Source organism: Barbus barbus (assembly GCF_936440315.1).
Source record: "Barbus barbus genome assembly, chromosome: 38".
NCBI classification, from domain to species: domain Eukaryota; kingdom Metazoa; phylum Chordata; class Actinopteri; order Cypriniformes; family Cyprinidae; genus Barbus; species Barbus barbus.
The window spans coordinates 26,588,131-26,603,592 of record NC_136716.1 but is presented as its reverse complement, the minus strand read 5'-3'; the positions used below and the strand labels follow the sequence as shown (position 1 = coordinate 26,603,592).

Here is a 15,462-nt window from a genome sequence, read left to right as displayed (position 1 = left end):
CATGATTACCAGCAAACACTAATGAGATCACACTGATAGTTCTTACAGCTTTTATAATTTATAGAGTAACGGTGACTAAAGCTCTCCATCCTTCACAAAGCACTTGAACAGAAGATCTGTGACATTTCCCTCTCTTTACTACAGCCTCTCATTTACAGAGTGCTGCGAGGATGAGGAGGATGAAGAGGGCTTTCAATAATTCACTAGCTTCTCTCTCTCTCTCTCTTGTGTTTGTTGACAGATGAAGGAAGTTCAGGCTCCTGTCGTCTCTCTTTATCTGCTGTATTCAAGCCATTAAACGCAGTGACATTTCTGACAGAATCGAGCGTCAGGCATCTGATCCATAACGAGCTCAACCTTTATTAGCCTTCACCGCTCTTAGAGCTGCTCAGATGAATGAGAAACTGACCAAAGTGGTTTGTTGTTTTGTTTAGGGCTGGCCTTTGAGTTATTTATTAAAAATTTTATATCAGTTTTCACAGTTTGTTTGATCTGAATCTGAATATTAATGTTAACATTCAATAATGATATATTAAAGTAAAAACATTAATTTAAACATTAAATCTCATTTAAATTAGTAATAAAATGAGTAAATATCAATTATTAAATATTAAAAATAATTATTAATTTAACTAATATTAACATTAACATTCATGCTCAGATATAGATTATACAGACTTTGAAAACTGATATAAAACTTCAAAACCTCAAAAAAATAGATTGTTTAATTGAAGAAAATAATACAAATGACAAAACAACAAAATTACACAAAAAAACTCGAATTAAAGTAGAATAGAAAATATATTTAAAATTCCAGTGTACTAGAATTATTAAATACACAAATATTTTAGTTACTTTTTTATTTTTTATTTTAATAATTTTGTTGTTTTTGTTACTTTCCTTAGTTTTTAAACTGTAGATTTTATTAATTTAAAATGTAAAATTATTACAGTACTTCAACTTAAACTAGACAAAATGAGAAATGTTGCCTTAAAATAAAATAACTGATATATATATATATATATATATATATTAGTTTTAGTTAACAATAATTTAGTTTAATAACGATTAACATTTACACTTCCAGCTGGTCTTTATATGAAGAATGACAGATTTACATTTAGATTTAAATTGAAATAGTTAAAAAAAATAAGCTTTTAAGGTGGAATTGATAATTTACAGTACAGGATGAGCATAAAATTGCATTCGTCTGCGTGCAGCATGATGCAATCATTAGTTTTGATGGGTTTTCCTAATAAGAGTCAGTTGAAATGTGTTTATGTGCTGGAAACGAATGGTTGTTTAAGAGCTAATAGATGTGAGTTTTTAAACTTCGTCCTGTTTAAAGATTATTGCACACAGAGAAGCGTGGAAAGATGACAGAAATGGTGCAGATCTCAGATGGTTTGTTGGTCAGATGAAGATGAAATATTGTGATGCCGTGAGTGACAGTCCATCAGTCACACACACACACACACACACACACCCACACACACACACACACACACACACACACACACAAACACACACACACACACACACACACACACACACACACACACACGTCTCCTGCCCTTGTTTCCTCTCTGAAGGACACACACACAGTGAAAGCATGAATCTTATATGAAGCATGTGATATTCATTCTCCTGTGTTTTTTTGTTATTTTATATTTATTTGTTTATTTTTATCCATGAAGTGGATTCTGAACCTGATACAATCTTTCCTGCAGCACAGACTGAACTCTGGAAACATATATTTAGATAATTATGTTATTTATTGTTACTATTACAATTAATATGAATTATTAATGAGGTGTATAAATTATATATTATATATATATATATATATATATATATATATATATATATATATATATATAATTTTAAATAATCTATAATGAATAAATTATATTTAGATTTATTTAATTTTATTCATATTAATTATAAATTAGGTATAAAGATGTTCTATATAATAAATATATAATACATTATATTTTAAAATGTTACATTACATTATAATAATAATAATATTAATATTACTACCATTTACTACTTAATATTAATTATTAGATCAAGTAATTTATAGAAATACGTAATAAATAATTGTTCAAATGTATATTTAATTTGAAATAATATTGATAATTGCATATATGTTTGTGTATTTAAGTATTGAAACTAGTGAAATGATCAGTTAATTGTGTTGCTGTGATGAAATAAAACTAACTAATGTGATTTTGTCATATGCCATGTGTTGTCCAGTGTGCTGTATATGATGGGGTCTGACAGCAGGAATGACCCTTGTACAGTCTGGAGCAGACGATTAATGAAATGCGTGTGACCTCTGACCCCTGCAGCTGTAGTAAACGCTCCTCTCCTCTTCTGCTGTCAGTCAGTCAGCGATTAGAAATCACACAACTCTCAGTTTCACTTTCAGACAGCAGATTAGATCTCATGTTAGACACACAGCTCACTCCTGCATTATACATCGCATCAGGCCAGTCCAATCCTCAATTATTCACATGCACTTGATTCACATTTTATACCTTTATACAGACGACCGGGGCTAGTTGTCACAGTCAAGTCCATTTCTGTATAGGATATTTATTGAACACTTCTATTGTTACTGAAAAGAACAATTCAACTAAAACCCTAATAATAATAATAACAATAATAAAACATAATATTAAAAAATAAAATCCCAATATCCCATTTATGTATTTAAAATTAAGCAAATTTAGATTATTATATATTCATTATTTAGATTATTTATATATTATTATATAAATTATTGTTTTCATGAATATTACTATTAATATGTCTACTATTAATATTACTACCATTACTATTAATTTTAATTTATTAAATTGTAATTCTAAAATAGGAAATTAATATTTAATTTTAAATGACTGAATATTTCCACAAGTGCAAACTAAACTGAAAAACACAGAAAAGTTTCCCTTACTTGAAATAAAATAAAATATTAAAAACCTTAAACTTATTGCATTTCAATCCTTATCAATATCAATTCAACTTGATGTACTAAAATAATTAAACCGAAATTTCTACAATTTAACTAATATTAAAATATGACATATTACATAAAATATTTAAAGAAATAATTAAACAAAAAAAAAACTAAAATAGTATCTGAAAGATACTCTCTCTCTCTATATATATATTTATGTATGTATGTGTGTATATATATTGTATATATTTTCTGTATGTATTCTGAACTGATACAGATATATTTGATTTATAATATACTTTCAATATAACTACAATTACTTAATAATAGTAATTTAATATATTTAATATGAATGCTCTGAAAGCACCCGTCTGCGCTGGTGTGAGGTTTGAAGCTGTTTCGACTGAACTCTCTCTGAAGCTGTGGGTTTGTTGTGTAGTTTGTGAGCATCAGATGCTCCCTCTGCTGGTCACACGGGCCGAAGGGCCGCCCATTACCATGGAAACAGATGGGTCAAAGCATGAGCGCATGCATCAGACTCCTAAAATCTGCCGTTTGAGGGACTGTTTTGACTCGGACTCAGCAGCGGGACGCTTCTGTGTGTGAGTGGCCATTAAAAATACATGCAGGTGTATTCTCAGTATGAGCGATTCAGTGCTTTACAGACAATAGCATTTCCCCTCATGGAAAATAATCTAGCTGCTCATTCAAAATGCATGAGAGGCTCACAGCGAGAGGAAGAGCAGGTCATCCACACACCTGTTTGCTCACGATCGCCTCACTGCCACCCGCTCTCTCAGAGATTATTCAGTCAGAAATTAACTTCAGCATTATTTACTCACTCTCGTGTTGCTCCAAACCTGAATGACTTTCTTCATACACATCTGAGATACAGCATATCAAGCTTCTTTTCATTACTTTTTAATATTAATATCAAGAATAATGAGAATTAAACAGAGTACATTAGAAATCATTATATACTATTCTGTAGTTATGTTGTTTTAATTAAATTTTATGTACTGAAATTATTAAAACTAACATATGATACTAATTTAAAAAACACAAATGAGTAAATCTTTAACTAAAATTAATGTAAATAAGAAATTTGTAAATAAAGACTCATTCAAAATATTAATTTCAATATTTATTAATTCAAAATATCAAATTATGATATTGCAATAACTCTATTTAGATATTTTGTCCATTACTTTTCAATTTTAAAGAATAATGAGAATGAAATAATCCGTTATAAAACAATTATTAAACATAAATCATAATAATAAAATAAAAATTATATATATATATATATATATATATATATATATATGTGACCCTGGACCACAAAAGCAGTCTTAAGTCGCTGGGGTATATTTGTAGCAATAACCAAAAATACATTGTATGGGTCAAAACGTCTCGGTTACGTACGTAACCCTCGTTCCCTGATGGAGGGAACGGAGACGTTATGTCGTGACGACATTAGGGGATTTACTTGGAAGCCCCGACTGCCTCTGATAAGAGAAAACGCCAATGAAATTTGGCTAGTGGATTTTGCATACCTGAGCCACTCCCCGTGCATACGGGTATAAAAGGGCGACAGGTGCATCCACTCATCAGGTTTTCCGCTGAGGAGCCGAGAACGTGTCCCTGGCAACCAGCGATGGTTCGAGATTGTGGCATGGGGACATAACGTCTCCGTTCCCTCCATCAGGGAACGAGGGTTACGTACGTAACCGAGACGTTCCCTATCTGTCGGTCACTACGAGTTATGTCGTGACGACATTAGGGGTCTATGGAAAGCGCCACAACCTGAACCCCGTCACGAACTTGTGGCATGCAGATGTTGACAAGCTAGCGCGTGACAGACAAATGCGATGCGAAGGTCGCAACCTTCCCGTCGCCCCAGCGCAAATTCGCTAACCTTGGTGCCCGCAGGGACCACTGAGTACATTGCTGCTGGAGATAGCCAAGCCGCTGTTCCTTTCCCCAGAAATCGGAAGGGATTTCGACCTTCTATGAAAGATTGCTTCAAGTCTTTCCTGTTTGTTGTTACAGCCCGGCAGTAACGACGGGGAAGCGAGCCTTCCGGAGAAGGGCGCTACGGAGGCCACACCCTGCCCGAAGGGAGGTAACGTGTGGAGACACTGGTATGGACTGGCCCAAGCCTGGGGCAGTGCTACATACGCCTGGACCCTGGGGCAGATCCTACCTAGGAGAAGGGAGGAAGGCTGCCAGCAGGGCCTGACAGAGCTCTGTCAAAGGGAAGACACGGGTTTACCATGAGGGAAACCGTACCGTGGATGAATACACGTGTGGGATCACCCGAAGGGAATCAGGCCGCACGGGCACCTAGCCGAGTACAGGGGCTGACCGGAGACCCGGGCAAGCTAACACCGGTACTGGGCCTGGCGTCAGACTGCTCCGCCCAGCCTGACTGCCCCGCCCAGCCTGACTGCCGGGGGTGCTGGAGGAACTCCGCCAGGGTTCGCCGTTCGGGGAACTAACTGGAGGAGAGAATAGGCGCTCGTATCCCCGGGTAAGGGGGAATGGCGCAGCAAGCGTGACACCGGCCAACTCTTCCCGCCACTTACCTGTTACCCAACACACGGGAAGAGACTGGCTCAACGCGGAGACTGTAAAATCTCGCGAAGGTGTTCGGTGTCGCCCAGCCCGCAGCTCTACAGATGTCTGCCAAAGAGGCGCCGTGCACCAGCGCATAGGAGGAGGCAACACTCCGTGTGGAGTGAGCCCTCACCCCGAGGGGGCACGGCTCGCCTTGGGATTGGTACGTCAAGGCGATGGCATCCACTATCCAGTGGGCCAACCTCTGCTTGGAGACAGCCTTCCCTTTCTGCTGACCTCCGTGGCAGACAAAGAGCTGCTCAGAGCTTCTGAAGCTCCGGGTGCGGTCCACGTATATGCGCAGCGCTCTTACGGGACACAGCAACGCCAAGGCTGGGTCTGCCTCCTCCGAGGGCAGTGCTTGCAGGTTCACCACCTGATCGCGGAAGGGCGTGGTGGGAACCTTAGGCACGTATCCAGGCCGGGGTCTCAGGACAACGTGAGAGTAGGCCGGCCCAAACACAAGGCACTCTTCGCTTACCGAAAATGCTTGGAGGTCCCCGACCCTCTTGATGGAAGTGAGCGCGGTCAGGAGCGCTGTCTTGGCCGACAGGAATTTCAGCTCGACTGAGTCCAGCGGCTCAAAGGGACCCCTCTGAAGTCCAGCCAGGACAATAGAGAGATCCCAGGAGGGCATCAGGGGTGGCCTAGGAGGATTTAACCTTCTGGCACCCCTCAGGAACCTCACGATGAGATCGTGCTTCCCCAGGGACCGGCCGTCCACTGCATCGTGATGGGCCGCAATAGCAGCCACGTACACTTTCAAGGTAGAGGGCGACAGCCTGCGCTCCAACCTCTCTTGCAGGAAGAAAGCACCACTCCAATCGTGCATCTTCGGGGGTCCTCCCGACGAGAAGAACACCAGTCCGCGAACAGACTCCACTTCAGTGCATAGGCTTGCCTAGTTGAAGGGGCCCTAGCCTGAATGATGGTGTCCACCACAGCCTGTGGCAGGCCACTCAAGTCTGCCGCGTCCCATCCAGGAGCCACACATAGAGGTTCCACAGATCTGGACGCGGGTGCCATATGGTGCCGAGCCCCTGAGAAAGAAGGTCCTTCCTCAGAGGGATGCGCCAGGGAGGGGCTGTCGCGAGGAGGGTGAGTTCCGGAAACCAGGTCCGGGTGGGCCAATATGGCGCAACCAACAAGACCTGCTCCTCGTCCTCCCTAACCTTGCACAGCGTCTGTGCGATCAGGCTCACTGGGGGAAACGCATACTTGCGCAGAGCCCGAGGCCAGCTGTGTGCCAGTGCGTCCGTGCCGAGGGGGGCCTCGGTCAGGGAGAAATACAGCTGGCAGTGGGAGGACTCGCGGGAAGCAAACAGGTCTACCTGAGCTTCCCCGAATCGACTCCAAATCAGCCGGATCGTCTCGGGATGGAGTCGCCATTCTCCGGGGAACGTGAGCTGTCGTGAGAGCGCGTCGGCTGCACGATTGAGCTCCCCCGGAATGTGGACGGCGCGCAGCGATTTGAGCTGTGACTGACTCCAGAGGAGGAGATGGCGGGCGAGCTGTGACATGCGGCGTGATCGTAGACCCCCCTGCCGGTTGATGTACGAAACAGCCGCAGTGTTGTCCGTGCGGACCAACACGTGCTGGCCTAGAAGCAGTGGCCGGAACTGCTTTAAGGCCAGATGCACTGCCAACAGCTCTAGGCAGTTGATGTGCCAAAGCAGTCGAGGCCCCGTCCAGAGCCCCGAGGCTGCCTGCCCGTTGCATGTAGCACCCCAGCCCATGCTGGAGGCATCTGTTGTGACAACAACATGCCGGGACACTTGTCCTAAGGGCACCCCGGCCCGTAGGAAAGCAAGGTCTGACCAGGGGCTGAAAGAGCGGCGACACGACTGTGTGATGGTCACACGACGTGTCCCGCGGCGCCATGCCCATCTCGGGACCCGTGAGTGTAACCAGTGCTGAAGTGGTCTCATATGAAGCAACCCGAGCGGCGTGACTGCGGCTACGGATGCCATATGCCCCAGGAGCTGCTGAAACTGTTTCAGCGGAACCACTGTCCTGCCTCTGAAGGAACTCAGGCAGTTCAGCACTGATTGGGCACGCTCGTCCGTGAGACGTGCCGTCATACTCACGGAGTCTAACTCCACACCGAGAAAAGAGATTCTCTGCACAGGGGAGAGCTTGCTCTTTTCCCAGTTGACCCGAAGCCCCAACTGGCTGAGGTGTCGGAGCACCAGGTCCCTGTGACCACACAACTGTTCTCGCGACCGGGCCAGAATGAGCCAATCGTCGAGATAGTTGAGGATCCTGACGCCCACTTCCCGTAACGGGGCAAGGGCGCCCTCCGCCACCTTCGTGAAGGCACGGGGAGACAGGGAGAGCCCGAAGGGGAGGACCCTGTACTGCCATGCCCGCCCCTCGAACGCAAACCGTAGGAACGGCCTGTGTCGAGGGAGAATCGAGACATGAAAGTAAGCGTCCTTCAGGTCGATCGCTGCAAACCAATCCGCGGACTGCACGCATTTGACAATGCGCTTCTGTGTCAACATCTTGAACGGGAGCTTGTGTAGGGCCCGATTCAAGACTCGCAGGTCCAGGATTGGCCGGAGGCCACCGCCTTTCTTGGGCACGATGAAGTAGGGGCTGTAAAACCCCTGCCTCATCTCGGCTGGAGGGACCGGCTCGATCGCACCCTTTGCCAGAAGGACAGCAATCTCCTCGCGCAGGACAGGTGCATCTCGGACTGCCACCGAAGTCTCGAGGATGCCGCTGAACCTGGGAGGCCGCCTGGCGAACTGAATCGCATAGCCGAGTCGAACTGTGCGAATGAGCCAGCGAGACGGGCTGGGTAGCGCAAGCCACGCCCCCAGATACCGTGCAAGTGGCACCAAAGGCACAATCGACGTGCCCGCAGTGGTGCAGCGAGGGGGAGTAAGGTTGGATGGAACAGAAGGCGGTGCGTTCTGACTCATCCCCGGGGGGACTGGCTAGAGGTGCGCGGGGAGGCATCGCGTCCCCAGACCGCACTCTCTTGGCCACTGGCAATATGGGTCTCGGGTGAGAGTGAGGAGGCAGTGCGTCGCACACTGTCAGCCCGCAGACCTGGGAACCCGGAGGAAAGGGAAATTGCTCTTTCTTTGACAATGTGGGTACCACTGGCCCTTGAGCCAGTGGCGGAACAGAAAGAAAAGAAAACACAGGATTCTCCACCCGGCCCTCCTCCGGGGGAAGGAGCGACGCTAGCCTCGTCGTTATGTCCCCATCTCCGGGTTGTGCGCGTCAGGGCCGCTTTGTCATCTTCCTGGAGGACTTGGCGGCCGGCTGAGGCGCAGGGGGCGCCGCACTCCTGCGAGAGGCTCGACGCACCGGCCTAGGTGACGACTCAGCACGGGGCGGAGCAGCTCTGGAGGACGCAGGAGGGCGCCCACGGCGACCAGCAGACTGGGGCCTGGCCCTTGGGCCAGCGGTGGCAGCTGGAGCATCCCGCCGTTTAGGGAGGATGTGCTGAATTGCCTCCGTCTGCTTCTGTACTGCCGAGAATTGCTGGGCAAAACCCTCGACAGTGTCGCCAAATAGCCCCGTCTGGGAGATGGAGGCGTCGAGAAAGCGTACTTTGTCGACGTCCTTCATCTCGGCCAGATTGAGCCAGAGATGGCGCTCTTGGACCACTAACGTGGACATCGCCTTCCCGAGGGACCGCGCCGTGACTTTCGTCGCCCGGAGAGCGAAGTCAGTCGCCGTGCGCAGCTCCTGCATCAACCCCGGGTCGGGACTACCCTCGTGCATTTGTTTTAGTGCCTTGGCCTGGTGAACTTGCAGGATGGCCATGGCATGCAGGGCAGAGGCGGCCTGGCCCGCAGCGCTGTAGGCCTTGGCGGCGAGTGCGGCCGTCAGCTTACAGGCTTTGGACGGGAGACGCGGACGATTCCTCCAGGTGGCGGCGTTTTGCGGGCACAGGTGCACCGCAACCGCTCTCTCCACCTGGGGAATATCCACGTACCCCCTGGCCGCCCCGCCATCGAGGGTAGTGAGGACGGAGGAGGGAGACGAGCGGCTTCTGGCCGTGAAAGGGGCCGTCCACGACTTCGTCAGCTCCTCATGCACCTCCGGGAAGAAAGGCACCGGGGCAAAGTGCGGCCGCTGGTCGCGTTTTGCGCCGATGAACCAATCATCCAGCCGCGAGGGCTCGGGACTGGGCGGTCTGTTGACCTCCAGCCCGATACTCACGGCTGCCCGGGCAAGCATGGCCGTCAGCTCTGGGTCCGGATCGGCAGTGGCGACAACACCCGAGGGGGGCAGCCCCGCCGATCGTTCATCCTCAGAGGACGAAAGCCCATCCCCCGATGCCGCGATCGACATCTGATCCTCGGGCGGCGCACCGAATGAAATGCTGGCGGCCCCGTGAGGCGAACCAGCGAAATCACTCGGGAACCGGACGGAACAAGCGCTGCGGGAGGAGTAAGAGGTCCGCGGGGACGTGCCCGGCGGAGAAGCTCTTACCGTCACCCTCAGATCTCCCAGAGCGCCAGCCGGCGGTCCTCTGCTCGAGCCAGAGAGACCGGGACGGGTGGCGGCAGAGGGTGCCAATCCTTTCAGAAAGGAAAGGCGAGATCGCAGCGTTGCCATGTTCATACGCCCACAACAGGCGCATGACTCATCCACAAACGCATCTTCAGCGTGCTGGATGCCCAGACACTGAAGACAACGCTCGTGACCGTCATCCGAGGACAGGAAGCGACCGCAACCAAGAGAACACGGACGGAACGGCATCTTTAAAAAGACGCGAACCGCCCAGTGTTTTAGAAATTTGCTCTTTCAGGTGAAGTGCCCAGGGGAATCGCTGCTGCAGGGACACCGCTGTCTGCACCGTGACGCCACCCAGGAACAAACTCTTTTTCTTTGAGGCAGAAGGCTTTGTGGAGATCGCAAGACTTCTCATCCACTCGGCTCCGAAGCAAAAATCTGATGAGTGGATGCACCTGTCGCCCTTTTATACCCGTATACACGGGGAGTGGCTCAGGTATGCAAAATCCACTAGCCAAATTTCATTGGCGTTTTCTCTTATCAGAGGCAGTCGGGGCTTCCAAGTAAATCCCCTAATGTCGTCACGACATAACTCGTAGTGACCGACAGATAGGGAATGATAGATTTTTCTTTTATGCCAAAAATCACAGTACACACACACACACACATATATATATATATGTGTGTGTGTGTGCGTACTCCAGTCTTCAGTGTCACATGATATTCAGAAATCATTCTAATATACTGATTTGCTGCTTAAGAAACATTTCTTATTATTATCAATGTTGAAAACAGTTGTGCTGCACAATATTTTTGTGGAAACCGTGATACATTCTATTTTTCAGATGAATAAGATTCTATTCACAGATGTTTACAGCGTCCAATTCCTGCCCAAATCTCATCAGGATCTTTCAATTAAAATGGGTTTCTGCCAGCAGGACGCACTGACTAATGAGAACAACGTCCCAGTTCAGCTGAAATCACACACACACACACACACACACACACACACACACACACAAACAAAACTTAGCGTTTTTACAAACGATGCTAATGGACAGCAGGTCACAGATGATGCACAGAGTTTGATTTAAAGTAACAGATGTGTTTTTTGTCTTGTGTGTTTCAGGTGGTGCTTGTCTTCGCTCTGAGCATTGGAGCGCTTGTGATTTACTTCATCGACTCCTCCAAGTGAGTATATGTGTATTTTGTTGCTGTGCATTTACATACAGGGTTCAAAAATATCCACCAACTTTCAAATGCAAGCATAAAAAAAATGCAAAAAATAATAAGCCTCGGTAGTTGAACATAATATATGCTTTAAATTGAATCATAAAAGTCTTTTGACAGCGATTTGTCATTTATTCAGTCTAAAAAAGCCTTTGAAATGAAAGAAATTGTTCAAAGTTTATTTGATTACATTCTAAAAGATTAATTAAATTGTTAAAGTTTTATGCATTCATTTGATTACCAATTTTTTGAATAATACATTTGTATTAAATAGGGTTATTATAGTTACTATAATAGTTTAGTTTATAACTAAAACTAAAACCATCAAAAATGTGTCACTTGAAATAAAACTAATTTTAACTGGATTGCATTAAAATGCTTTAAAATGTGTATATAAAATTTATATTTATTTATTTATTTCGGCCAGCTGCCTATTTCTCATTTTCATTTAGCTTAACATGATGTACTAAAATAACGAAAAGTGAAATAATAAATAATGAAAACTATTTAGATATATATACAGAAAACTAAACCTAATAAAAATGATAGAAACACAGCAAAATTACTAAAACTTTAACTAAAATTAGAATTAAAATTTAAAACAAAAGTCATTTTGTTTAATAATAGTATTTTATTGACAATATTAATAACTTTTAATTAATACAACTATAATAGTATGTCAAAGATACTAAAATAACACTGGTATTAAATCATAAATCACAGAATTTCATAAAACTGAGAATTTCCAGAAAAATTAAAACAATGTATGAATTTCAGAAAAAAAAGAAAAACGAAAGAAAATAAAAAAGATAACTTAAAACATTTTATAGGGTGCTATTGGTGTTTAGATCTTAAATAATTTTTTTGCTAAAATTATTCAATTGATGAGGCACCCTTTTTGAGTATTAAAATTGAATTAAACCATTAATACAGATTGCAGAAAAAAATTACGGGAAAACACTGAATTTGAGAAAAAAAATTAAATGGTTTTCGTCTTATATATATATAAAATGTAAAATACTGGAATAAACATTTATGATACATTATCCCTATTCAGAAGTTAGTTGTGGGCCCTCCATTAATAAGCGATGGGGACTGAGGCGAAAGGAATCGTCCCTTGGGCTTCGACAGACAGATTTAGGAATAGAAACACAGAGAGAGAGCGAGGGTTTAGAGCATCACCGCTGAACATACGCTGTTTTAGGGGTCAAACTGACGTCATCAAACATATCACACATCAGCGAGCTCATAAAGGTGAAGAGCGTTATGACACAACCGGTTACGCCACGGGCATCATGAGAGCGAGAGCAGTTTGTTTCTCTGAATAAACTGTAATTAAAGCAGAACTGGTCATTACATTAAACATCAGTTTTTTCCATTCACTGAAAGTAAACGGGGACAGATGCCATCAAGCTCCATTATAAAGAAGTTTATTTGACTTGTGCACTATGTATTTTTCATACTGTATATTAAATAATTATTTGCTGAAAATCTGAGTTCTCAAATTGTATTCCACCTGCAGTGTTTCGATCGGTTACAAGACACATGAGAACCAATTACTTTTGGTGTCACTGACAGGTTTGGAAAGCCCTGAGAGTGTGTAAATGATAAGGAAACCAAATTAACCTAATTGCATCACTTCAGTTAAATACACATACAATTTAGTATGTATGAAATGACATTGTGGCGGATAGATTTACACTGAAATGTTTCATTGCATCAGTGTCTCAGCAATGGATGCTCTGCAGTGAATGGGTGCCGTCAGAATGAGAGTCCAAACAGCTGATAAAAACATCTCAATAATCCACACCACTCCAGTCCATCAGTTAACATCTGGAGAAGACAAAAGCTGAAACTAATCCAGCATTAAGACGTTTTTAACTAAAATATGTGTCTATAATCCATAATAACGCTTCCTCCAGTGAAAAAGTGGTCTGGTCTGAATCAGGAGAGAAATCTGCACAGATCAAGCAGCGTTTACAAGACAAAACAGCTCTAAACAAATATGTGGCTGGATTTTGATGTGAGTGAAGGATGATCTGAAAAAGAAACAAACTCATCCTAATCTTGGATGGCCTGAGGATGAGGACATTTTCAGCACATTTTTATTTTTTGGGTGAACGATTCTGTTATTATAACATCTAACACAAGCTGGAATGTGTTTCATTTAAAGTGCCCCTATTATGGGTTCTGAAAGGTTCATATTTTGGTTTTGGGAGTCCCCAACAACAGGTTGACATGCATGCAAGGTCAAAAAACACTTTAATTTTCTTATAATCTGCATTTATTTTTTACCTTATTTGCCCAACGACTCCCAAACGATTCGCTGAACGATACATTTCTCCAAGCCCCTCCTTTGCGTGACGCTAATCTGCGGTGATTGGTCGATTTCATTTAAAGCAGTGGTTGTGAGCTTTTAACGCTCCAAAAGCGGCACCTAGTGGCAAAGATTGAATTTGCATTTTCATTCAGACCAACGCGAAAATCCAAGTTTTCCCAGGTCTGCACGCGGGCAATATGCTAATGTTTCATGTTGACGTCAACATGAAATGGCTTGGGATTCGTTTTAAAAACTATTCGTTTCAATGATTCAGAGTCGACTCATTCTTTTGAGAGACAATAACTTTATACACGGAGCACTTTCAGATTTAAAACTTGGCAGGATGTTTTCATTCATGTTACACACTGCATGAAAGGTCATTTTCAAAAATCCATAATAGGGGCACTTTAACTCATCATAAAGCAATGTCTGTCTTGCTTGTTTCAGTAAATTTTGTTCTGACCTATTGTGGTGTAATCTTTCAGATCGTTCATATCTGAATAGCATGTCCTGTTCAGCATTGGAAACACGCACTCATGCCATCCTGCTCAAAACAGACCTGTTGACACAGGAAGTGACCCTTTCCTCTCCCTCATTAGTGCATCATGGGGGATTTAGCAATTTCATTTGAGACTTTGGCCTCTGGCTAGCAGTGTTTAATTGTCCTGAGTGCTGTAAACCTGCAGTGGGGCATTGGGTCACGGCCGCAGGACAGCATTAGAGCTGTGCTGAAACCGCATTAGAATATGAGCGGGTTTGTTTATCAGAGACACAGCAGGTACAAACGTGGGCGAGCGCCGTTTCTGTGTCTCTGTAGCCTTGAATCTCAACATTTGTTTGCCCGCAAGAAGTGTGACCCAAACACAAGCCACACACTCTCCTGCGTTCATTAAGGTCCTGTGAATATCACTGTGATGAATGATGATTGTGTGAATGAGAAAAGTGCAACACAGATGCAGAAAAGCCTGCAGACAAAAGCAGAATGGATGGATGGATGGATGAACAGATGGATAGATAAATTAATGGATGGATACTTGGATGGCTAGAAGGATGGATGATTGGATAGATAGATAGATGGATGGATGGATGGATGGATGGATTAATGGTTAGATGATGGATGGATGGATGGATGATAAAAGGATGGATGAATGGCTAGATGATGGATAGATAGATGGATGGATGGATTAATGGTTAGATGATGGATAGATGGATAGATAGATGGGTGATGGATGGATGGATGAATGAATAAATAGATTTTACAGATTAGGGTGGAGGAATGCTTAATTTCCCAGAAGTCATGATCTGAATTTCAAGTTGATTTTCTTGTTGTTCTCATTCCAGTTCAGCTTCCTGTGTGTTGTGTCCGATTCAGTTCAAATTCTGACTCATGATCTGAACTGTAGCAGAGCTGATTGTTGAGTTGAGAGTTGTTTATGGCGTTTGCTGTATGTGTCCTGTGACCTGAGCCTCCTGTGAAGTATTACTTACGTTAAACGTCTCTTAATTACAGCCGGGCTTGAGTTTCAGTTGAGTCGTGTCACTGAGAGCTCGGATGTGTCTCTCTGACCCGCGGGAACAGAACCGAGCAAACAGAGCTGGATAGAGTTGCGTTTCTCAGTCCTGCAGCTGTTCTGAAACTCCTTCAGGTTGATAGTTTCACAGCTCGCTGTTCTCTCTCGGGTCCTTTGATGTTCTCAACCTTTGTACAGGAGCGTTGAGTCAAACACTAGAGTCAAACCCGATCCACCAGAATAACAGACTGGGGCAGAGTTTACTGTAGCGCTCTGATCTCTAAACCACTTCCTGTAATTGTGTCAATCTGTCTCACCAATCCTGATTCTTCATCCCA

At 44.1% G+C, this 15,462-nt stretch overlaps 1 protein-coding gene across 7 annotated transcripts in view; it reads left to right on the top strand.

The window, feature by feature from the left end:
* LOC306857563 (calcium-activated potassium channel subunit alpha-1a-like) overlaps positions 1 to 15,462 on the top strand; it is a 91,124-nt gene that overhangs the window by 29,012 nt on the left and 46,650 nt on the right. For all 7 annotated transcript variants that reach the window (XM_079397557.1, XM_079397558.1, XM_079397556.1 and 4 more), the window contains exon 3: positions 11,193 to 11,254. In XM_079397557.1, the coding sequence (XP_079253683.1) occupies positions 11,193 to 11,254 (62 nt within the window). The remainder of the gene's footprint in view (positions 1 to 11,192; positions 11,255 to 15,462) is intronic.